The sequence below is a fragment of the Chroicocephalus ridibundus genome, chromosome 1 (assembly GCF_963924245.1).
Source record: "Chroicocephalus ridibundus chromosome 1, bChrRid1.1, whole genome shotgun sequence".
Classification (NCBI taxonomy): domain Eukaryota; kingdom Metazoa; phylum Chordata; class Aves; order Charadriiformes; family Laridae; genus Chroicocephalus; species Chroicocephalus ridibundus.
Window position 1 is genome coordinate 19,689,819 of NC_086284.1, and position 24,426 is coordinate 19,714,244.

At 35.2% G+C, this 24,426-nt stretch overlaps 1 protein-coding gene across 1 annotated transcript in view; it reads left to right on the top strand.

The window, feature by feature from the left end:
• Positions 1-24,426, top strand: part of AASDHPPT (aminoadipate-semialdehyde dehydrogenase-phosphopantetheinyl transferase) — a 36,984-nt gene that overhangs the window by 2,349 nt on the left and 10,209 nt on the right. The window contains exons 3-5 of the mRNA XM_063330275.1: positions 16,969-17,090; positions 17,574-17,735; positions 23,393-23,470. Of these exons, the coding sequence (XP_063186345.1) occupies positions 16,969-17,090; positions 17,574-17,735; positions 23,393-23,470 (362 nt within the window). The remainder of the gene's footprint in view (positions 1-16,968; positions 17,091-17,573; positions 17,736-23,392; positions 23,471-24,426) is intronic.

Genomic DNA, 24,426 nt, shown 5'->3' on the forward strand with positions numbered 1-24,426 from the left:
TTAGTTTTTGAGAATTCTCGTCAAATGTTTAACCAGGTATGACAGTAATAGCTGTGTTCTTAGAAAATATCTCTTCATAATCTTCAATTTGCCCAGCATTTTATGCTATGAAATAATTTGTGTAGTAAAGTAAAGCTTCAAATAAACCCTAACTGGATAACTTTTTCTCTGATCACTTTACAGCTTTTTAATGATTATTATAAGTGTACATTTTTGGGTTGGCATGTTTAGCTAAGATGCACAGAAACTTTATTTCAATCCAAAGTTTTTTTCCTCTGTGACTCACTTCCATCTATTGTAGACCCTCGCTCTAAAGATGGTAGTAAGCATGTGGTGCTTTCACTATAGTAGGAAGGCTCTCTAACGATGCCAGAGCAGATGTCCATGCTATAGCCTGTGAAGGACCCCACACCAGCGCAGTTCTGTATTTTGTGACAGGAGCTGTGGCCCATGGATAAGGCTACACTGGAACAGGTACACCCCTGAAGGGACTACAGTAATGCAAGGCCTAAATACCAGATTAACCTCAAGGCTGGTGCTTTAATCATAGCCCTTCCAGGCAAAACAAAATAAAGTGATGTCCCAACTGTGTCGCCTCCCAATGTCTTGCGCACCCCCAGCCTATTTTCTGGGGAGGCAGCGCGACGGAGAAGGCCTTGATGCTGTGCAAACACTGCAGCAGTAGATAAAATATTGGTGTGGCATCAACACTGTTTTAGGCATACACACAAAACACAGTGCCGTACAGGCTGCTATGAAAAAAATAAGTACCCAGACCCAGTGTCCTTGGAAACACTTTGTCTGGGCTCGCCACAGGCCTTACCACAAGACTCCCTAATTATTTACTATAAAAAGCTTTCCTGTTTCACCAGGTAAATAGTGAAAATCAAAATGTTCAAACATCCTTCTTTGTGTTTTAAGCTTTTCTTGGGAAATGAAAAATTGAAAGTCATTTATATATGTCATATATGGAGGTAAGGGTGTCCTCTGCTGTTATTTTATGCAGCTGGAAATGTAGCTGGCATTTTAAAGACACATTGGTGATGTCCAGCTGACAAATCTTATGAAATGTGTTAAACTCTCCTGAAAGTAGGAAATAATTGTGAAGAGTAGATGTTCAACTTTACATTTAGGTTTAGAAACCTGTATTTGTATTACGTCTCTATTTTGGAACATAATGCATTCAGATTTGTAAGGGAATATATTCTTAGTTCTTTTCCAGTTGACAGAAAAAAATACCTTTTAACTTCAATATTAGTTGGCTTTATTTAAAAAACAAACATCTCTATTACTTCCTTTCGCATGTATTTTTTACTTATTTATTCACTATTACTTTCTTGTTTCCCTCATGTTAAATCGCTGAGATAGTGGATGACTCAGTGTTCATTGATCTATTGCTCGTTCTGCAGGCAGCGTCAGAACAAATCAAGGTTCTTTTACCTTGTGCCTGAGTGTATTCTTCATTCAATGTCCCTAGTCACTGCTGTGATAAGAGGTGTGGAATCAAAGTTAGGCCATCAGTATATATTGTCGCTTACGCTTAGTTATATCAACTTTAGCAGTTTAGGACAAAAAATATCTTGAGTTTTACCTTATTGATGATTTTTTTGTTGCTGTTCTGCTTCTGCCACGTAGCTTTGTGATTACTTGTCCTAGGTTTCCAAATAACAACGTGAAGGTGAAGTTTAAAGTAGAATTTGGTATCAAGGGAAGAGTTTAATCTCAGCAGAAATACAGCAAAAGTGGTGAAACGAAACTCAATTTTTAGTTAAGTACAAACAGGGTTTAGATACAACATTCAGTTCTGAAATTCTTCTGCAGCAAGAGAGGCTCCTGCCAACATGTCCTGGAATTGTTGGTGGCAGCAGTCATGACCTTTTACCATAAAGCAAATGCTGCCACATCCCCCCGGGCAGCTGCACTTAGCAGCTGTGTGGATTTAATTTGTGAATATGAGCTGGTGAGACTAAGTAATGCTGTGAGATCTGATACAAACAGGCTTCAGTGGTTTTACCCATAGAGAGAAAAATGGTGGTTATTCTGGAAATGCTCGTTATTCCAAAGACTAAATAATGGAATTAAATTGGTGCTTTTGTAATAAAGTGATGCTGAAAAATTACATCAGATGACCAATCTGAAATGAGCTAGTGACAGATGCAGCCTACTAGGATTCCTGAACACGGGTCATTTATCCACCTTTATCCATAGCTACTTTATCCACCTCTCCCTCTTTCATCAGAGATCTAGCTATATATTTACTGAAAAAGCGGCTAGTAGAGCCTTGCTGTATCTACAATCTAAATTCATGGTGGCAGGCTTCAGTGTATAGAGTGGAGTACAGAATGCATCATTACAAAATTTCTGGCTTTCCTTTTCAATAGTCGTGGCATAGTCTGTCCTGAAGTAATTTAGCTGTCAGCAACTTCTATACATCTTTTCTATCTTTTGATAAGGAGAGAAAGGAACTACAATGCTTGTCATTATGCGGAAGAAATAACTCATGTGTCAGCACCTGGTTGTGCAATTGTTGTCCACGTTATGTAACTTTATGTAAATATTTGTGAATTAAATAAAAAAAAAAATACCAGGTTCCAAATTTTGAAGAGGTTTTGTTTACAGCCATACATTTCCTATTTTGAAATTATAATTTGTATTTTTGGAAAAGAAATATGATAGTAATGAAAACTTAGTAATTGTATGTGGGAAGTGAGCCAGCAAATAAGCAATATTAAGGATAGAATTTAAATTTATAGTTTCTGTAATATAACTAAAACTAGCAGTTTTTTCACCTAAAATTTTTCTGAGAAAGATTTTTGTTTTAACAGAACTACCTGGAACTGTTTTTACTGTTGTGCTATGAACATAGAACTTTGACTTTGCCAGCATTGTTTTATCTGATAGTTCCACTGAGTGGTGCTCGTGCTCTGCAGTTGCTGAGTACATTATATTTCTGAGAGTGAATCCACTATAAATCTCTTTCTCTGGAATAGCTACAAGGACAAAGAGTTCCTGATGTACAAAGTACATTACAGTAGGTTTGGGTTTGTTTTTTTTTTTTTTTTAAATGCTTGTTTAAGTACTTCATCTTGTGGTGTTATCCAACAGAATCTTGATTGAGGTCTCCAGTATTCTACTTCTTATATTCCTTTATGGTTCAACTAGTGAACAAAATATGCAGTGCAAATATACAAGAGAGTATCATGCATCTGAAAGTTTTGAGAAATATGCTGTTAAATTGTGTGCTAGCATGTAACCAGGAGACCTGGTGCACATAGACATTTTATGTCTCTTAATCTGTGCTATTTTTGTTTTACTTATGAGCAATAGGAAGGCACCTCTTTCCATATTACTTTTGCTGCATTATTAAAATCTGAAAAATGAAACTATTGCAAGACATAGCCTTCTTCGAACGTGAAGGCAGGGCACAAAAGAAGCTATTCTTAGCAGTGCAAATAGAGACAGTTCTACAAAAGTTCCACAGGTATGCAGCAGTTTATCACCTTTTTTTCCTCTACTCAGATATTGAACTAAATAAATAATGCAGTGATGGCAGAAAAGGAAAATATCCTCTTTCGCTATTGTGTGTTGTTGCCTTTTGTTTATCTGTCAGGTTATTGTTGTAGATTTAAATCAGGCTTTGAATTGTTTTTGAAGAATTACTGAGATCAATGATTTTTTTTTCTTCTCTTTAGATCAGTTTAAGATGAACTCTTGTGTCATTTGGGAAAAAGCACACGGTACTGTAAATTTGTTAATGGAAGTAATTGTGGACATTATTTGGCAAGAGAGGTAATGCATATGGAATTATTTTAACCCTTCTACAAAATAAATGAGAAGGATTCTCACAGTAATACTAACTCCTGTGGAAAAACTCAGCTAGTGATAATGTATTTGATTTTTGACTTATGGACGAGAAATTTTGCAACAAGTGTCAACATGGTTCAAGTAGTGTGTGGGATGTTGATTTACCAGTCACTTAAGCTCTATAAAGTAGAACATTTTTGGAGACTGAGGAAATAATTATAGCTTAATAAAGATTGCTTTGAGCATTTGAAGAAAGTTTAGATCTTAGGTTCAAGAGCTTTCCTGCTGTGCAAGTGAATTTCTTTTCAGTAATGCAATTTTTTAGCTTAGATGGAATTACAACGGTAAATAAATTAGCAGGTCATTCCTGTTCTTTCATAGTCAGCCTGCAGTCTTTCTTGCCTATTGCATTACAGTTACTTTGATCCAGACATCTCCAGTCCCAATGTAATTCCAGAATTAAATATTTGACATGCAATAAAATTAGCTTTTCTCATTAATCTTTCAGTTTTCTGCTAGGTTTGCTTATTAAAAGACACAAAAGAGTGCATTTTCTGCATGTGAATTTTACCGAAAATTAATTTGATCTAAAAATACTTCCTGAAATGCTTTTTTAAGAAAGTAGGTTATTATGTGCAAACACCTGATTGTTTGAAACTGTTTTTCTCTGAGGCAAAGAAACATGAACAGAACTTATCTAATTTTTCTCTTAATTTTCATTATTTCATCATTGAGGTGAGATAATACAAGAGATGGTAGAAATCTTCAAATCAGAGAGATGTCACACATGAACCATGGTATCTAAGTCCTACATTAAGAAGCTAAGTACCATATTTCAGTCTAGGTAGTGGAGGAAAGCTTTTTCTCTCCAGCAGTTGTGAACTTTGTGCTGTTTCTTTTGGTGGTCATAAACTAAATAAAGAGTTAGGCACGCCTACATCATAGTTAAGATATTTGGCATGTCTTTTATGTAGCAGCCATGTTCAAGTTTTTGAACTTGTAATAGTTTTCTAATTGCTGCTTTTCAGCTTTTGCAATAAGGATTTCTTGACCTAGAAATAAATGGCAAAACAGAGTGTTCTTTGGAGTGTTTTTGTCCCTGTGGTGCCTTAACATTACCTTAAACAAAGTTTTAATTGTTTTTGGTTTTACTGTTGTATTTCAGTAAATCTCATAGCAGCAATCAGCATCTAATCTTTTACTACAGGAGATAATTGCCAAATTATTAGCTATGGTACAGCTGTATATGTGTAGATGCACTGTTTGGGATGAAGAAATTAACAAAGGATTTCAGTTAAATGTTACTTCTAATTGATTAAGGAAGTAAAAATTTATAAATATAAAACCACATCATTTTTGGATATAAAGTAGTGTTAAAAGGGCTAACTAATACCCTTGTAACTAATGAATCACAGTGGTCATATGCCGTTATGCTGAGTAAACAGGGAGGAGCTTCTTTGTTCTTGATCTATTTGAAAATGGGAAGAAACAGCCATCTTAAACACGTTTTTGAAGAATACATACTATATAGCAGTTTCATTATAGTGCTTTATTTAATCACATTTCTAACACTGTTTTAACCTGGAATTACATCACATTTGTAAAATCACTTGGATATTCTGGTAATTGATTAAACACCTATGCTTGATAAACTGTGAAAGGAGAATTTGATGTTGTGATTGAATCTCCTCTTTGAGGGGAAATTGTTTCTGTCTAAAAAGCCTATCTTAATCCTTTATTATTGATTTTTAATTGGAAAACATAAGACCATTTGGATTAAAATAGAAACTGACAGCAAAATGTAGAGCAGTAAAAATGAATTTATGGAGAATAGATATGTTTAAAATGAGGGATAAATTTACAATTAAGAATGCAAAAAACTTAAACTAGGAGCTTTTAGTAAAAATCAGGAGGAACAAAGAGAAACTATAAGAATGATTGTTTAGTTTTGTTTTGGAGTTTTTTTCTGCTAAAATATCCTTCTGCACAATTTACTCCTTAATTGTTTTTTTGGGAGATTAAGTTAAGCATTCAAAATGAGGGGCTAAAGAGAACTGATTTTATTTTATTTTATTTTTTTTTTTTAACAAATCTAAAATTACTTTTCAGCCTGCACTAATGACAGTTAGCTTTGACTTTCCAAATTAAGGAAGTCTAGCAGAAAGATGTGACAGGAGGGCCAAGGTTAAGTTAATTATTATGTAGGTGTTCAGAATTTGCTTTTTGAGGAGTTTCTTGCTAACACTGCCTGTTTCCAATAGCTTCAGCTCTACAGTTACATGTATTTCTTGTTAGAGTTGGAAAAGAGAAAGCTGTCTTTTTTCTGTCTTGTCAAAAGCTTATTTGTATGTTGTCTGTGCAAGAATTACAGTTTGGAGCTCTTATTAGTTTCAAGGTTGGGAGGCAGTGTTTTAGATTTGCAGATTTTTAGACTGATGAAATGATAGAAACATGTCTTAAATATTTAATATCTCCCCTCAGAAATTGTAAAAAGATAGCTTCACCTGCATTCCCTTGACTTATTTCCTTTCTAAGAGATATTTTGATTTTTAACAAGGAAAATATTTCATATTTTCTCATGGAGGGTTACAGGTTGCAGCTGTCGTGTCAGATTTTCACAACCAGGAGACTTTTGCTACTTCTGTAATATTTGTCTACTATTTTCTTGCCTTTATCAGGTTGATGCTCTAAGTTCTATGCATTCATGCCTGTGTTACGTGCTGAGTTGTATTTTAATGGAAAATCCAATCTTGTAGTGCATTAAAAAATTACTTGCCCTGTATAGTTTTTTCTGTCTGTTCGTAAGAATTGCTGGGGTTTGCATTAAATGTGCATGTGTACATGTGTAAATGTGTATATACATATCTTTTTCCTAGCAAAACACAATTTAATAGAACCATAGCAAACACTTGGAGATAGTATCTACGAGATATAACTGATACAGGTGAATGGGCAATTGAAGTTCATCAGTTTTTCAGTTGTGGGCCATGCTCTGCTTTTGCCACATTGCAATACATTTGTCTTTCTCTTACATTTTCTTCTATAGCCTGTTGGCTGGATAAAGACAGCTCCTGCAGGGGCTGGTCTGGAGCTATTCAAAAGTTAGTTTGTGTGTTGTTAGGGGGGAAGGATGCAGGGGGACAACATGCTGAATGACTAGCTGACTGCTGTCTCTTCTCTGTGGGAAGAACAAACAAAGCATGATGGGTTTTAGCTGTCAAGTGAGCCAGTCTTTCAGCTGCTGGCAAGCCAAACAAATGGCTTTACAAGTTGTCGGTTTTATTAAAGCATGTTCTTACGTGGTTACTTTCACTGTTGTATAGGAGAGTTTGACAACACTTAATACTACTTCTGTCATCTTGCAGGTTTTTTGGACTTTGTTTTGATGAGGGCAAAGAGTGAAAGACGCTGTATACACAGAAGCGGGGATGTGCTTTCTAAGGTCACACAGCTTCCTAGGAGGGCAAAAAATTGCATTAGGCAAATCAAGGAGGTGTTAGGAAATGTGAATCATGTAGTCAAATTCACATGGAAGACGAAGATGACTGGGGTACTGAGAATTGGCTTTTTCCTTCCTCTTTTGTCAATATAACATTTGTATACCAAGTACCAAGCAGATCCCAATGCACCCACAGGTTCTACTAGTTTATTAGAGATGGGAATACTTTCCCTATAATCAAATTTTCATTAAAGTACCTGCCCTTTCCTGCTACTATTATCTTAATACTTTTATGGTTCAGTGGCAATCATTAGCGATACCATTTGGATAATATTGTTTTGCAGTCTATCTGATTCAGTGCGAAGGTAGAACTGTGTGTCATCCCCCTTGTGCTGGAATTTCTGTCTGTGCATCTGTTACGTTTTGAGAAAACCCATAACAATTTATTGCCATTTAGACAATTATTCTATCACCCTATGACCCCTCCCCACCCGGAAAGGGGAATTGGGGAAAGCAAGGAAACACAAGGGTTGAAATCTAAGTAGATGTAATAAGATAAGACTAAATAGTTAACAGTAATACTAAAGAACCAGTATTAATCCTGATACTAATATAAGATATACAAGAATTAATCTCAGCCAATTCTATGAGCAGGAAGCTGTGCACTCCCAGCAGTGGACAGTAAATGTTGGACACTGCGAGCGTAATGGCTTTGGGAGGAAGGGAAGGCCTCAGGGGTCCGGCACTGGGGTAAGGAGTTTCTCTGGACTGCCGCCATCAAGGGAGAGAGAAACTACTCAGCAAACTTTCTAATTTATATAGAATGTGACATTCATGGTATAAAATAATCTTGTTGGCCAGCCTGGGTCAAATGCCTAGGCCTTGCTCTTCCTCGTCCTTGCACCTGGCATGGCTTGAAAACACTGAGACCTTGAATCCCACATAGCCTAGCTGGCTATAAATTAAATATTTTCAGAAATTCAGACACTAGAGTCTTCCAAAAGTGGAGTTTTCCCCAGTATTAGAAGATAAATTAGTCCTGTGTCACTCAACCCAGGACAGCATCTCACACCACCACCATATATGCATGCATACATACATGCATGCATGCATATCTATGCACACGCATACCAGTATATGTGCGTGTATATGTATGTATATACATATATATATGTGTGTGTATATATATATATGCTTTTTAATAGACATAGAATCATAGAATGTGTTGGGTTGGAAGGGACCATTAAAGCTCATCTAGTCCAACCCACCTGTAATGAGCAGGGACATCTCCAAGTAGATCAGGTTGCTCAGAGCCCTGTCCAACTTGACCTTGAATGTTTCCAGAGATGGGGCATCTTCCACCTCTCTGGGCAACCTGTGCCAGTGTCTCACCACCCTCATTGTAAAAATTTTCTTCCTTGTATCTAGTCTGAATCTTCCCTCTTTTAGTTTAAAGCCACTACCCCTTGTCCTATTGCAAGAGGCCCTGCTAAAAAGTTTATCCCCATCTTTCCTGTAGACCCCCTTTAACTACTGAAAGGCTGCAATAAGGTCTCCTCGGAGCCTTCTCTTCTCCCTATATATGTGTATATATGTGTGTGTATATATATATACACACACATACATATATATGAATATGTGTGTGTAGATATATATGTACACACACATGTTTTACAGTATATAGTGTGAGAGTTAATCTGATTTCTCTTCACTGGAGGTACGAAATTATCCAGTTTTGATATTGGGCGGTCGTCCTCATACCAGTGGGTTTTTGCTTGTCTGTTTTCTGGGAATAGTAGATGGTATTAAGTGGTAGATTTTCTTTAAAATATTTATTTTCAAGCAAAGGATTAATTGTCAAAGACAATTGTCAATACAGTCTTTCTGTATGTATAGAAAGGCCGTCTAGTATGTTATTTCGTAAGATGTAATAAAATGTTTGAGAGAACTGGTCGCTTGATAGTTCTACAGTAGTGTAAATACTTTTATTTTCTCTACTCAGAAGCAAGCTAAAACTATGTGCTTGCACCCAGGTATGATTATGTCAGTAAGCTCTTCAATGGCAAGTATATTTTACAGTTGAATGTTTGGCATAGAAAGATCATGTAAAAGTATGCTGGAATCTGAACAGAATTCGAGAAGATCTGGAATTTTTTTGTATTTTCAGAATAAATTACAAAAACCATATATCTGTTGCAGACCATACACTACCTGTCTGTAAATTTATCAGATGTGAGGTATCCAGTTAATAGCTTGTGACTTGTCTTCACTTTTTTTCCATCCGAACCATACCTGTGTCAAAATTGCTGTCTCTCCAGTGCAGTTTTGTAGATAGAGCTATCTAATCCATTGTGATTCTTTACTTTCTTTTGTTTAACAATGACTGTCAGGGCAGCTTGCTTAAATATTCATCACTGCTGTTAGACCCAGCCACAGTAATGTGATTGAAACCTTAGCAGTTTCCCTAATATTGGAAAGGCTTAACGATCCTAACTGCAGAGAAAATATCAAACATGATGAAATTATGTCAGTCTTTGCATGACTTTTCCATTTTTACAATCTTGGAAATGTTGAGTAATTCAAAGGAGGCAACTTCAAATTTTCTGTCATTTTAAAGTTAATGCTGCTTCTCTGAGGTATGCCAAGATAAAATATATCATCAGTAGTTACATGACAAGAATGGATGTTTAACATATCTATCACTGGGAGAATTGCGGGATACTGGCAGGAAGCAGAGAGGTCACAGAATGCAAATCCAATTTCCAATTCACACTAAAGCTGTGTGAGCCAATAGATTTGAAAAAACATGCTTTGTTAATTTTCTGTCTGGTCTTTCTAAGTTAGTCATTTATCTAGCTAATTATTTGTCTTGTGTTGTCAGTTTCTAAACATCTGTACAAGGGTTAGGTGGTATTAATAAACAATTAGGACTTGTGCATCTGTTGCAAAAGAAATGTTTTCTCTGTATCAGTTTGCTTTGGTTTCCTTTAGAGACAGTAAAACATGTTCAAATATGGTTTATGTCCTACACTGAAAGGATTGTCAGCCCAAGAGTCAACTACTCAAAATGTATTGATCCTGTACAGTTTGTTAGTTTGCAGGATTTATAGCTAGCCAGTGTTTCACATTATTAAGTAGGTTGATCTGTTCGTACTTCAGTTGCTCATTTTGCTAGGTAGTATGTTTCACATTGTCACCTTGCCTGTTTGCTGTCTGAAAATAAATTGATACGTATTGATTAGATATTAGTTCTCGATAACTGACCTTTTTCTTTCATGCCGTTCAAGGCAATCAGGAGTCTGTTAGCATTTTGGGGTTTGGTTTTCTTGTTTGTTTGGTTTGGTTTTTTTTTTTCAGGGGATTAGTTGATCAATGAACTGTCAGTAATAGCTTTTAGCTTTCAATTTCCATAGTTTTGGATATAGACCACAATCTAAGCTATTTCGTTGCTATCTGACCAAAACAATTTGAAGACTGTAAAACTGATAAAAACTGAAGTGAGGAAGGTTGCTATTTTTGAGAAGGCATGCCATGGTTTTAATAGCTTCAGGTACAACAGGACAGTTACTACCTTTGTTAAGAGTACATTGTATTACCAAAGCTGATTTAGGATTGACCTGATGTTTGTAACTGTAAACAAAACACTAGTATGAAGATTTCTGTATTTGCCCTAGGGTTGGTAATCTTCGTTATTACTAGCATCATAATTTACGTGGATCTCAATCATGATTGTCTTTTATATTCCTACAAAGGCAGTTTGTTTGACTTCTTTTTATCAGGTAGAAAAACGGGGAAAAATTACCCTGTATTTATCCACTAGTTCTAAAGCATTTTCTCAAATAGGACTAGAGAATATAGTATGTTTTCTTATTCTTCACTCCTACATCTTTTTAAAATCAATCTTTTGTGTCTGGTCTGAGGTTTTGGTGTTTCACGGGGAAAATGCAAAGCAGATTTTTGGCCTAGTCTTTACAAAAAATTAATAAAATACCTAGTTGTCATTGCAGTGGAAAAGATGGCATTATATATTTCAATGTTTATTTCAATGTTTGAGCAAAAAATCCAAGATGCTACAACGTGCCCACACACATATGTCCACACTTACCTGTATATAGCATGTTTACTTTCCAGGTTTAATATTGGACTCTTTTCCAGTATTGCTCACTATTTCTTCTCCTCATTCTTTCTGAAATTTCCAGGGAATCGTGTGTTTTAATTTAATTAAGAAACTTAACTTTTGGGTTAGGTTTTTATTTTTTTTTTTTAATGATTGGAAGGCAGTTTACTCAGATTACATTTTTAAGGATGTAATGTGCTTTAAAGTTTATTAGCATGGAATAATAGCCGTATATAGGTAAGAAATTTATTGCCTTCACAGCTATGTTAATTTTACATTTAATTTTTCTGTAAATTACTCTGTTTTCAAATCTGCATTATGATGTGGTAGGGGTGTGAGGCTTAAGTGTCTGTAGATTAAAGAAAAATCAATGAAAATATATCTTGGTCCCGAGGATAAAACCTCTAGCTTCTCTTGTGAATATCAAACTATTTTAGACGCCAACTGGAGGAACTGGTCAGAGTTTTGCTGGATGCCTTTCCTCTGTTGGCTACTGTTCCCTAAGAAGCAAGTTAATGAGTGTTACAGGAAGGAGGCAGAGCTCTACTTATTCTAGGGAAAAAGCACTTTTAAAGTTCAGCCACTGAACAGCTAAACCATCCAGTCAATTTTGTTCTAATGCAAATGAACATACAGGTTTGCATTTGTTAGGCAATCAGATACTGGGACAAATTGTTGTCAGTTAATTGGATATTATGAAAAGAAGCTGTAGTTTGTTTTGATTAAATTTATTAGAATTTTCTAGTTTACTCTTGCTTTTCAGCAAGGTGATCCAATGTAAAAACAAAACCTGCTTCCAATCTTTAGAGGGTGTCATGCTCTGTAACAAACAAAAGTATGGAGTTTACAGTAGACTAGAGAAATGCTTTCGGAATATTAGCTATCATGAACAAATGCAGAAAGAAAGAATGCACAACAGTTTGTGCAAAGGTGAGAAAAAGAGTTAACTATAAAAACATATACAAATGAAAATGTTTTTTCAAAAGAGAGAGAAAGGGCAATATAATTCTGATCAGTATTAAAAAGAATTAAAGTTTGTTTTCCAGGTTCTCCTGAAAAGAAGCTGTGTAAATTTTGATGAGTATTTTAACTGTAAGTTAGGAAATTAAGAGGCATAGGCGAGTAAGAAGTATGTATACAAAGAATTGGAAATAGTTTCAAAGTTTACAGTACCAGGAATTAGCACATTCAAAATTTGTAGCTGTTAACTTAGATTTTCATAAGGTTTATAGTGATTTCGTTGATGACTGAACAGATATATGCATTTCTGAAAAGAAAAAGTGTCTATATTAGTAACATTTTATGATTAGTCTTCTATACTAATCTTATTTTTAAGGTATTAATAGAGGGTAATTGTGAAAAGAGATATTGTTAGATTTTTGACAGAATACTTAACAGTAATCAATACAATAAATTTCAAAGCAAGAAAACTCTCAGTCACAGTGGAGCTTATTTTCATTAATCCCCTTGACCCAGGCAAGTTTGGTTTCATGTTTAATTCAAAAATCTCATTCCTACCCCCTTGTCGTGTTAATAACTTCCGTGCCGTTGGCTCAGTATTTCTGTCTGCTGAAATGCATTCTCTCAATTCCCTATAGAATCTAAATCAGCATTTTTCTCATTTATTTTTTTGAAACCTTTCATCCAGTATTTTCATAGATCTACTCCTATCACAATTTTTCTTCTTGTAAAGAAAACCAGCAAAAGGTGAGCAGCTGTTCTTTCAGATAGTTTTAATAGTTAATGGGGATACATATCTTTTCCCATTACTCATAAGCCATCTGTGGAACAAGCTTCCCGTTTTCCTCTGCTTTCAACTCCACTTATTTTTGAAATCTCCTATGAAAACATGTCTTATATCTCTTATGTATTCCTAAAATCGCAAAATTTAATTTATTCCATTTCAGTGATGAACCCTCACCTAGTCAGATGCTTGACCAATCAGATAAATATTGTGCAATTTCCTTATGCTCACCAATTTTAAGTAATTTCATACGTAAATATTTTTTCTGAAGCGCACACATTTGTGTTACAGGAATCTCACTTTGCCACTGAGATGGACAAGGTTACTTCAAGTATATTTGATTTATTTGAATCAGAATCTAAATTTCAGTTCTTCAGAAGCTGTAAATACGACTTACAAGAAGGAATATTTGAGATGCAGCTTTGAGCATTTCAATTAAATTTTTCCACATAGTTGTATCCCCAGCTAATTTTTTGGCTCAATGTTTAAGTGGTTTTTTGAATAACCCTGAACGCTGGGAAAGGAGTGCTGGATTACATGAACAAGGGCTTAGTAGTGTGTGAACCCAGCTGTGTGGCATCTGCTCTGAAGCTTGTTAACGTATGGATGCTTAGAAGCACAGACAGGTCAGATGTGTAGTTTTCTACAACCTGCATAGGCATATCTTAAAGGAATCCTTTTTCTTTAGTGCTGAGTTAAGTAAGAAATAGTAGTACAATTACATAAGTTTTAATGAGTGTCTGGTCTTAATGTAAAGACAGAAAGTATTTCTGGAAGTATTTGTATTATGTATGCATTACAATAAAAGCATTTGTTCCTTCAGAGAATCTGTTTTTCAAGTTTTTACTGTCGTTTAATTTTTATCACGCTTCTCCAGTTCATAGATCTTTTCAGAGAATTTTCTTAGAATTTGCTCTCAGAAAAATACTGAAGTTTGCATACATTAAGGATTTCAGAGTATTTATGTACCAGAATTCCACCTGCATAAATACATACATGTACACTACGTTCAGATTTCTCTTAGAAAATGTGTATCATCTTGTAGAGAAGAAGAAACCACTGCGCAGTGAAATGCAGCTATTAAATTAACATTTTTAGTTAGTCTGAAGGTAAAGACAAAACTTGACTATATTTATGAGAATATTTATCATGTTATGTCATTTTTGTGGTGAATACTTTGCAAGTCTTGGGGAAGATCCTCTGAAACTTTTAAAAGTACTTCTAAGAATAATTTGTCTGGTTGATAACCGTTATAAATACTTCTTTGTCTTGCCTTTATTTCCTATCAGAGTTCCAACTAGCATTTCAGTTTCTTTTGTATTCTGTTATGTGGTCTTTGTATTTTCCGTGTAGAAAATATTGTGACTTCACGAAGATCATTAAAATACTGAGGCACATTTTTTCTTTATTCACTTAAATTTTACAGAGTAGACTTTGCAATTACCAAAAATGTTTAGCACTTTTCTCACACTTCTCTGAGACAAAAAGACAGGCAATAAACACAGGAAGGAAAAATACTTAAGAAGGTTTTATGAAGTTATCATCAGAATAGGAAGCTCAGTCGTTCAGTGAAGGACCATGGTACCCTGTCTTGCCCTGTGCCTCAGTTGATCATCTGTAGACTATACCGTGTGTAATCCAAAATTGTATCCAAAATAGCTGTTACCTCTAAAGTATGCATAATGGAATAGTTTGGCAAGAAAGCTCTTTGGTGTATTTTTAATGAAATTTAATTATTTTGTAAACTAGAACTTGGATTATTAATGAATTGAAATTGTCACAGAAATAAGTCCAAGTGTTGGTATAATTGTTGATAGGTGAGTTTATTTCTGAAACAAGTTGGCAAATGGGAGGTAATTTAGAAATGGAAATTTAAAACCAACTGAATAATTTGCTATATGGGACTTGTTTCCATTCTTTCAAAGGAATTTTTTGTAAATTGTGGCAAGTCCGTTTGAGGCGCTTTTTTTCTCAAAATAAATGCAAAAAAGGTATAATCTAAAAAAAAACTTTCTGCTGCTTCTAGTTTTGTCCCCTTCTCATCCCCCAGGTCATGCCTCACCACTGTTGTCTTAAGTACTTGAGAGAAGAAGAGAAAGAAAATAAGTGGATCATTTGAAGCAGGTGTTAAGAGTTATTTGATCATAAAATGGGCCATATAAACTGAGAGAGATGAAAGACAATAACCTTTCTCCAAGTTTAACGTATTTTTTTGTTATTTTGCATTGTTTGGGGGAAGTTGGATTGTCTAACTGGACAGGTATTCATTTGCCTTGGTAATCCATCGAAATGTACTTGACAGTGTGGCTGCCTTTCTTTTTCAGCATCATCATTTTCTCCAGAGAGAAAAAAGTTAATTCTGTCCTTAGATGGTTTTGGATCATTCCGTTAGCTGACTACTGCAACTGTCAACAACATTTCTGTCTTAAGGTGTTTTCTTCGCTTTAGTCTATACATGAAATTGAGGGCATCTCTGAAATGTCACTGCCATGTCTTGTGTGATGTATGTGTCAGATTACACTTTGCAACATGAACTGGAAATTGTCAGAAAACCTCAGTGTGTGCTTTAGTGTGACATTAGTGCGTTCAGATCAATTATTACTGCTACCAATACCTGTTTTTATATAATGCTTAGATATCTGTAGAAGGCAACAACTTTATAGAGAAGGTTTAACGTGGGGAACATTAGTGTAGAGAAGAAAAGTTCCTTGCCCGTAGTCACTCAAAGAATCAGTGGCAGAGCTAGGGTTGGAATCTTCATCTAACCTTTTATTGATGGGTTCTTAAAAGTACTGTGGTATTGGGAGGGGAGAGTGTGTTTTGGATTAAATACAACTAATATTTTCTTTTTAATAAGAACATTACATAACCTATGAAAATTTTTGTCTCAATATGTGGAATTATGTGGAATTGTCTCTATCCAGATTTTTATTATCCCTACTAAAGAAAATAGATTGCTTTCTGCCATTGTTGGTTTAGCCAGCTGTAAGCCCTGTTGGACAGATTGCATGGTACGCTGATTAATGATATAGGCCATGGGTGATTAGCCAAGTGTGTAATGAGGTCCATAGCTTCCAGTGTATTATAGAAATGCCATTGATCAATAGAACCACACAGTCTGTAGTGTCTTCTGCAGAGTAAATTTAGACTAGTGGGGGAAAGTGGTGTAGCCCCTGTAGAGCTGCTGCAGTGCTACACAGCTGTGCTTATTTTTAGAGGAGGCTTAAATTTAATCTTAAGGATTTGAAGGTTTGGTGGGGTTTTTTTACCTTGATGTTTTTCTTACTGTAACTATGGGCATCTCCCCTACCCCCATTTTTCTTGCAGAATAAATCCAAAAGGCTTAATAGGCTTGTGATAAATTTGGGAGATTGTATTTCTACATGTGCTTAAAAAAAGTGTTTCTCTTGTATCCCAGCATCCAAGGGCAGAAGGCAGAATAGCGTGATGAATTCTGACAAACAGCATGCTGTTTTATCAAATGTCACTGGATCAAGCTGTCAGATGTCAAAGACTGTACATGCTGCTTTTGTAGCTGAACATAAGTTTTTTTTAATATAAAATCAGCACTGGTTAAATACTTACTTTTTTAGAGAATGCTGAAAATGCATATGTTTATGACTTTCATGTCACATTTTTAATGCAGTAATTCTGCTATAGGAATGTTTGGTTTTTTTCATACTGTTCCCTGAACAATCATCAGCATCCCTGCTTCGAGGCTATTGTAAATTCAGATTGTAGAGCAGAGTTGGTTCATAATTTTTTTCCGTATGAGTTTTTTCTAGAGCAATAACATGAGGTAATTCATTTGCTTATTATTACTACTCTATTAAATTTCTGTAAATATCTCTTTCTAATTTATAGGTAGTAGCTCAATACCAAATTTCTTTCGCATCATGAACCGACAGTTTACTGAAACAGAGTGGGGTATAATCAACTCTATGGGTAATGAATGGATGCAGCTGGATATGTTTCATCGGTACTGGGTAATACTTTTTTTCCTGTTTAAAGTGCTATAACCTGCACATTCTCTTTTGATATATTTTGTTGTTATTTTCATTATAGTAAAATAGTATACATTTTATAGTTGCATGTTCATGTGGAGATAATATTTTAATGGTTTTATATTTTTTTAATGTCAGAATAACTTTGAGAACCATAGTACAGCTGACATTTCTAGAAGGATTTATGACTAGTTTTAAACACGTACCCAGAACAAGGTAAAGGGTCCATATCTATATGTGCCCCTTGGTAATTCTGGTTGCATGTTCATTATAATGCAGCAAGTTAGGGTAGGTATTAACAATACTGATAACTTTTTCGCTTGATAATTGCATTAATCTACCCTCGCATTTCCAGTAGTACAAGTCTTAAATTTATTTGGTCTAGGTTGTCTGCTCAAAAGTAATGTTTATAGAACACTTTGAAAACCGACAGTATGAATAAAATACATTTACTCTATGGTTTAGGCCTTAAAGGAAAGCTTCTTAAAGGCTATTGGAGTTGGAATCGGCTTTAACTTGCAAAGAATTGAGTTTAATGTGTCCCCATTGCAACTGGAAATAGGGAAGGTGTATAAGGAGACAAAAATGCTTCTGGATGGAGATAAAGAAGAAGAGTGGACATTTGAGGTAAGAAATATTCTAATTTATTTTTTCAATAATGATAAACAGTCTCAACACCCTATGGTTGCATTACATATCTGATTATTTTTTTTTAATTGCAGCTTCACACCTTTATTCTGTATTGAACATATATCAATCAAAACTTAGGATATAAATCCGTAGCAGTTTAAAGTATTTTTGATGATCACAAAAACACCCCAGAGATACATTAATTATAATGGCTTTTTATTTTTTCTGTTCTTGAACTGTATTCCTTGCACTCTATGAAATTCATCCTAGGACATGCAGGAGGCTCACTGAAGCGTATTCAGACCTATCTTCTGAACACTGTCTGACATTTTAAAGTTCTTCATCAGTTGGTCTAGAATGGGGCGAGTGAATAGCCCTATTAGTTGCTGTTTATGTTAGATGTTTGAAATTGAGAAGGTGTCTTCAGCTCCTTTGAGCATCTTTCTTCTTGTCCGTACAAGCTGGTAGAAACCTGTGCTTTTGTGGGTTTGGAGTTACAGTGTGCTGATTGGCTGCTGTCTGTGGAAATGGAGAGATGCAAAAAAACTTGCCATTGCTTAATTGGGACATTAGTTTGGGCTCAATCTTCTACCTGAGTGTTAAGTTTTACATATAGTTTTTTTTATATATATATTTATATACATATACATATTTTTATATAGCTCCCTGTATTACTTAAATACTTTATAATTATTTGATTTTTCCTTATTACTTAGTAATTACTGCTTAGTAATTATTGCTAGAAGCTGAAATTAATTTTTGTCTGAGTACTGTCTCCTCTCCAATCTTTGCCCTCCTGCTTCCCAAGAGCACAGCCTTATGAGGCACATTGTAGTATTTCAAAGAACGGACTTATTATCAAGTTTCATTTAAATGCAAGCTCAATTGGAATATAATTTCATTTGAATATCAATATTTATTAAAATAAGATTGGGAAAAAAAATGTTTTTCAGTTACCAATCCCCAGCCTAAAATTAAGCATCACTTTACTTTTTTGTCTTCTCCCAAGTTTCTTTTAGTTTTGTGCCTATTTTCTTACTTATACAAGTCTATGTTTCATTATTTGCCCTTGAGCCAAATTCCTGAAACAGCTTGTTAACTGAAAACACTAATTTTGAGAAATCCAGAATAGTCACCTAAGAGAAGTCATTAAGAATCGCCTTTAAGACTGCATATTAGTGGTATGGTATTTTCCTTTTGTTCCCTGTTGTGCTAAATTTGCGTGAGTGACCTTTTCTATCAAATAAAAAACCTCACTTTTACATTTCAGATCTGCCTATATCTTTATGATGGAAGATGATCAAAGAGAGCAAGGCTGTTTAAAATCCAAGTATCGCATATTTTGGATTGTTTTATTTCAGTTTTAGAGAAAATCTAATTTACCAAAAACAGATGAGAGAAATAGAGGGGATTTTACCCACTTAAATTACACAAAATATTCTGAAGTGTCCTTCAGAAAGTACCATGTAATGTGAAAAAATTAACTTAAAAGCATAAGGACTAGAAAAAGATTTACCCCCTTATACTTGTCATGACTGAAAGGTCAAGAGAAGTACTAGTGAATCAGAGCTAATGAAAGTTGACACTGTTCAGACACCAGTAACTGTTCACAAGAACAAAGCCTGTTCTGAAATGGAGATAGAATTTTCTGAATTTTACTTCATTGCAAATACCAAATAAACTACCTTGTTGTGTAGTTGACTGTTTGTGTGGTCCCTTTACCAAGGGTTTATTTTTGTTTGAAGGATCTTTCCCCTCTTCCACTCCTCATATATTTTTGATCTTAGAAGGCAACAGCTCAGAAATAGCATCATCTTGTTTGGTCTTGATGGATCAGTTTAGCTTTAGACACTTGTTTCCATATAGTACTCTAGAGATTGCTATTCAGATTCCTTCCAACTGTTTTGAAAGAAGTAGGAGGAAAAAATACAATAAAACTTCATTTATAAACATAAATTAAATTTTAAGGTATGTCTGCTGTGTGTGCTAAATATGCTTTATTCACACAGGCAGTCCACACTTTCCTCATTTTAAAAAGGCGAATCTGTTTAGTACTAATTAAAAGTTTACTAGCCCAATGAAGAGTGATACGCTATTTGTGTCAGGGTGTTAATTTAGGATGGAGTCATTTTTCTGATGATGATGATGATTATTATTATTATTATGGGTAATTCTATGTGCTCCATTTACTTCCTTTGAAGAAAATAAACTTACAGAATGAAGTACTGGTTAATTTTAATAAAAGTGAAATAAGTTGATCAATAATGACTATGACAAGCTTTTTGATTTCAAGAGAGAAACAGAAGTTTATAATATGCATATCTGTAGCAGATCTGGTATGTGAAAAAAAAGTCCTAATTACTGATTTGCAAAATGTTGAGTGTATTCATGACTCTTTATTGGTCCTAGGTTTGTACAGTTAATCAGGAAGAATGGCTGGATAGCACTTGTTGGAATCTATATTAAAGAAGACTCTTAAATGATACACAAGATGCTTCTGGTTTAGTCCCTACCTCAATTTTGGATACAACCAGTTTATAAAGGAAGCACATAATTTATCCTAAACCTCACTCAGGGATTAAGAATCACCTGGCATCACTGCTACTACACAAATAATTGTTATGAAAAAATGCAAACAAATATTTGCTTGGTTTGTCTATATGCAAATACTTTACTTCCAGAGTATGAATTTCAAACTGAGATCACCTGGGTCAGTTTGGAACATATTTAGTAATCGTAGTTGGTATACAACTATAATGGAGTCTTTCACCCTCAGTAAGATTAATCCTGTTTTATTGTCCGGAATAAATAGGAATGAAAACTTTTACTTCCGAGACTAGCTAATCTAACTGGATTCACATAGCAATCAGTTCTGCTGGCTGGGGAGGTGCAGTTTCCTCATAAGCTGTCTGTTCTTGAGTGAATCCAGAATGATTTGAATCCCAGACACATCATTCTGCCGAGCCTTTGAAGTGAGGTCATTATAAGTCTCAGTGTGCCTGTAGCTTGAACAACTCTAGTAGCGCTTTGGTTCTGTGCAGAGGAAAACAAATTTCTATCCATTATATGTTTTCTGGTTTATAGAGAGGAATCTTTACAGAACTCTCTACCTCAGAGGAATTCTGTATAATTGTCCTCTTTCTCTTTTTGTTTAATCCTCTATTTCCATTTAAGAAGTTGGATTTATTTTATAAGCTGATATAGCAATATCTCCAGATGTAAAGGGAAGCAAGCTGATGCCCTGTTTTTTATGATTTCAGTACCCTTCATTAACTCCATACCTTAAGGTTTTTGCTAGCCGATAGCAGGGGCCAGGAAAGAACTTCTTCCCCTCTGTATTTGGTTGGATTTACATTTCTCTGAAGCAGCAAAGATAAGATAAAGGGCATAGTTTGTTATGTTATATTGTAAGATGCTGAAAACGCTTTTGTCACCACAGAAGATACATGAAGTAGAGGTGGAACCTTCTGAATTAGTTGTCCATTGGGGCAGGGTCTCTGCAGGAGAATGGTCCCCGTTTTCTAGAGTCACTGCCTGTTAAATGCACCTTTGAGATGACAAAAAATTATTAACAATATGTAAAAGACTTCATCTATAATACATTTTAGTTGCACAAACAAGAAGTAATATCTAAGTTCACGTCACAAAAAAGTTTCCGTGCATTTAGCATAAAGTTAAAAGCTTTAATGCAGTGGTTTTCAGACTTCTGACTACCGATGCAGGCCACTGTTGAATGTGCTGTGATGTGCCCTCACTTCTGATCAATCTTTAACCTGCAAAAAATGAAAGGGCGAGGGGGGGGAGGGAAATGAAGTGATTAAAAACTAGATGTAGTCATTTTTCAATTTAGACAAACACAAAACGCTACCACCCTAGAACTATATAAATTGTTTAGCAGCCCTTGATCAAACATCTAATTTTCATAGTCTTTTTTTTATTTTTGAGGAAGTTATAGAAATATGCGTGATGTGTTCAAATGGATAGATTTCATCAAACCTGAGACAGCATTCTTTATGCTTGACTTATTTTCAGTCTCGTACCCTGGTAAAGGAATGGGAAGCCTAGTAAAACACTTCATAGCAAGTACACCTGTAGCTCATGCAGTCATGTGAAATACCACTTACATTGCAAATTTGTTAGCGTTTCTCATATGCATTAAATATTTCTCCTAATCTAGACAGAATTGAAATAGTCATTTTCTTACTAGCGCTTTACAGAAAGGTAAAATAATGTGAGCATGATGTTTTGTTTTTAAGTAGGTGAGGGATACAAAGTTCACTGCTAAATCTGTCAAATAGGCCCAGTTTTGGTGCTGAAGAGATCAAAGTAAAAACCCAGTTCTACTCCCACACTAGCACCTATCTGCCAAGACACCCACATCTTTGCCAGTAAAGTCTCCCAGCCTTACAGTTGTACTGTTGCTACACATGACTAGAGCAGCTGCTGTCTTGGCTGAGCTGGGTTGAGTAGATTTGAGCTGAGCATCTTGGCCCAATTTTTTTTATATACAGGGCTGTTTGGGAATCACAGAAATGGTATCCTTGCAACTGAAATCTTTGAAAATCCTATATAGCAGATAAACTGTAGAGAAGCCCAATGCAGACTGGCAGTATTGTTTTAAGAGACATTTTGCTTAGATTAAAAAGGAAAAAAAAAAGTCAACCAACAGCCTGTCAGAGGAAATAGGACATCATGATACTTTCTTTATATTATAATATAGTGCAGTTAGAGTATTTCCTAAGGAAGTGGAAATTGGAGGTCTAGTAATACCTCCCAGAAGAATATCTAGACTACGAGCTGATTTTCAGATTAATGGTGGTATCTAAATTGTTCATTTTTCTAGGTGAAATTCTTGTTATTCTTGATTTCCATTTTAGAAAGTTTGTGCAGAAATTATGTGAAAATTTTTGGATAAAGAAGCAAGGAAAACATATTCCTTCCCACCTTTATATATATGTTTTTAAAAAGCCAACAGAATTATGACTTGACTATAGAATAAACGTTATTTAGAAACAGAATATAAAAGTGGGTTTTTTTGAAATGAATTGTTCAGGATGAATTCTTTGCCTTTCTAGAGGAAGACAGTTTTAAGCAAAACTATTAAATAGATAAACTATATTACTAAATGTAATATATAATACTATGTGTAAATATAGCTATATATCTAAAAACTATGTTGAGGAATCATATTTACACAGAGCAGTGCTCAGACTGCTGCGTCAGAAACCTAAAGTTGTGATTTTACATGCTGTTTGAAGACAAGAGTGAGAGAGTCATTGCTTTAAGTTTACGCTTACATTGTTGTTTTTCAGAATACCTCCCAGAAGTTCACAATTTATCTCATTGGTAAACAGATAGCTAAGATGGGTTATATGGCTTGTTCACAAGCTTGAATATAAATATCTACAAATGGATGAGATGAATGTAACCTATAGTAACCAGTTCAGCCCTGCCAACTTTTTAATGTATCTGCATCCTTGAGCTCTCCAACATAACTGCTATAAAGGACTATTGCTTTTTGAGCGTCATTATTTTAAAGTATTTTAAATGATGTTCTGCTATTGTTCTGAACTGTATTCTAAACATTTATATAGTCTTTACTGGAAACAGAGTGACGAAAATGCATCTACGTTGCCATTTTTCATCTTTACTAGGAAACCCGGTTAGATGACCATCATCATGTTGCAGTGGCTCTCGGGAAACAGGAGGGTTGCGGACAGAAGCATTCTGATGTAAGAAATTATGAAATGTTTTCAGATCTTGGTAACTAATTACTTGAACATAAACTTAGTCTGATGCTGTACCTAAAAGTGTTATCTCAGATGTAGGGCCAAGGGGGAGGTTTATCTTAAGCACAGTATTAACCAGATTGTTAACTGAACTGCTACCTCTAGTTCTGTTGTGCCTATTTCAGAAAAGGTCTGGGAGGGTGAAATGGTTTCAGAGGACAGCAGTGGGAGTCAAATCTGGAACGTACGCGTTACAGCATTCAGTGTGTTCATTCAAGAGAAGATTAAGTGATTTTTGTCACAGTCTGCTAGTACTTGTGTGGGAAAGATGGTTTTCACAAAGGGAAATGGAGACAGTGAACCAATCTGGAATGCTAAACTAGTCCAGCACCTCACCAAGCTGATTTTAATGGGGGACTGTCAGTGCCTGTATCCCAGAGCAGATCCATCTCTCAAACACCACTATGACAGGGTAACCCTCGAGACAAGCGACAGCCACCAACAGATGGGAAGAACAGCAGTGTTAGTCTTCATTCCATGTGGTCTCTTTATTGAGAGAAGCAACAAAGCTGTTTAAAAGCTTTTCAGGATTTTCTGTGCAATTTAACAAAGATCTTGGTCATGAAAATAGCCATAAAAGTCAAATTTGAGGCAGACTGGCAAGTTGTAGCCAAAATAGCCGGACAGTCAGCAAGTGAAAGTGTGACAAATTGCCAGGTTTGTCTGTGGTGTTTTAGTTGCTCATAAGAAAATGGGTTAGTTGTTTTCAGTTATGCAGATAGAAAGATTCTGCCAGAAACTAGAAAAACGATAAGTATATGAACGAATAAAAGGATGAAAGTGTTCATGCACACGTCTATCATGGTCATAAAGTCTGAGTCTGTGTTCATGGATAATACAGAGAGGCAGACCTCGGAGAGGCAGGCCTTTTAACTAGTATTGTTTAGATTCAAAAAAGA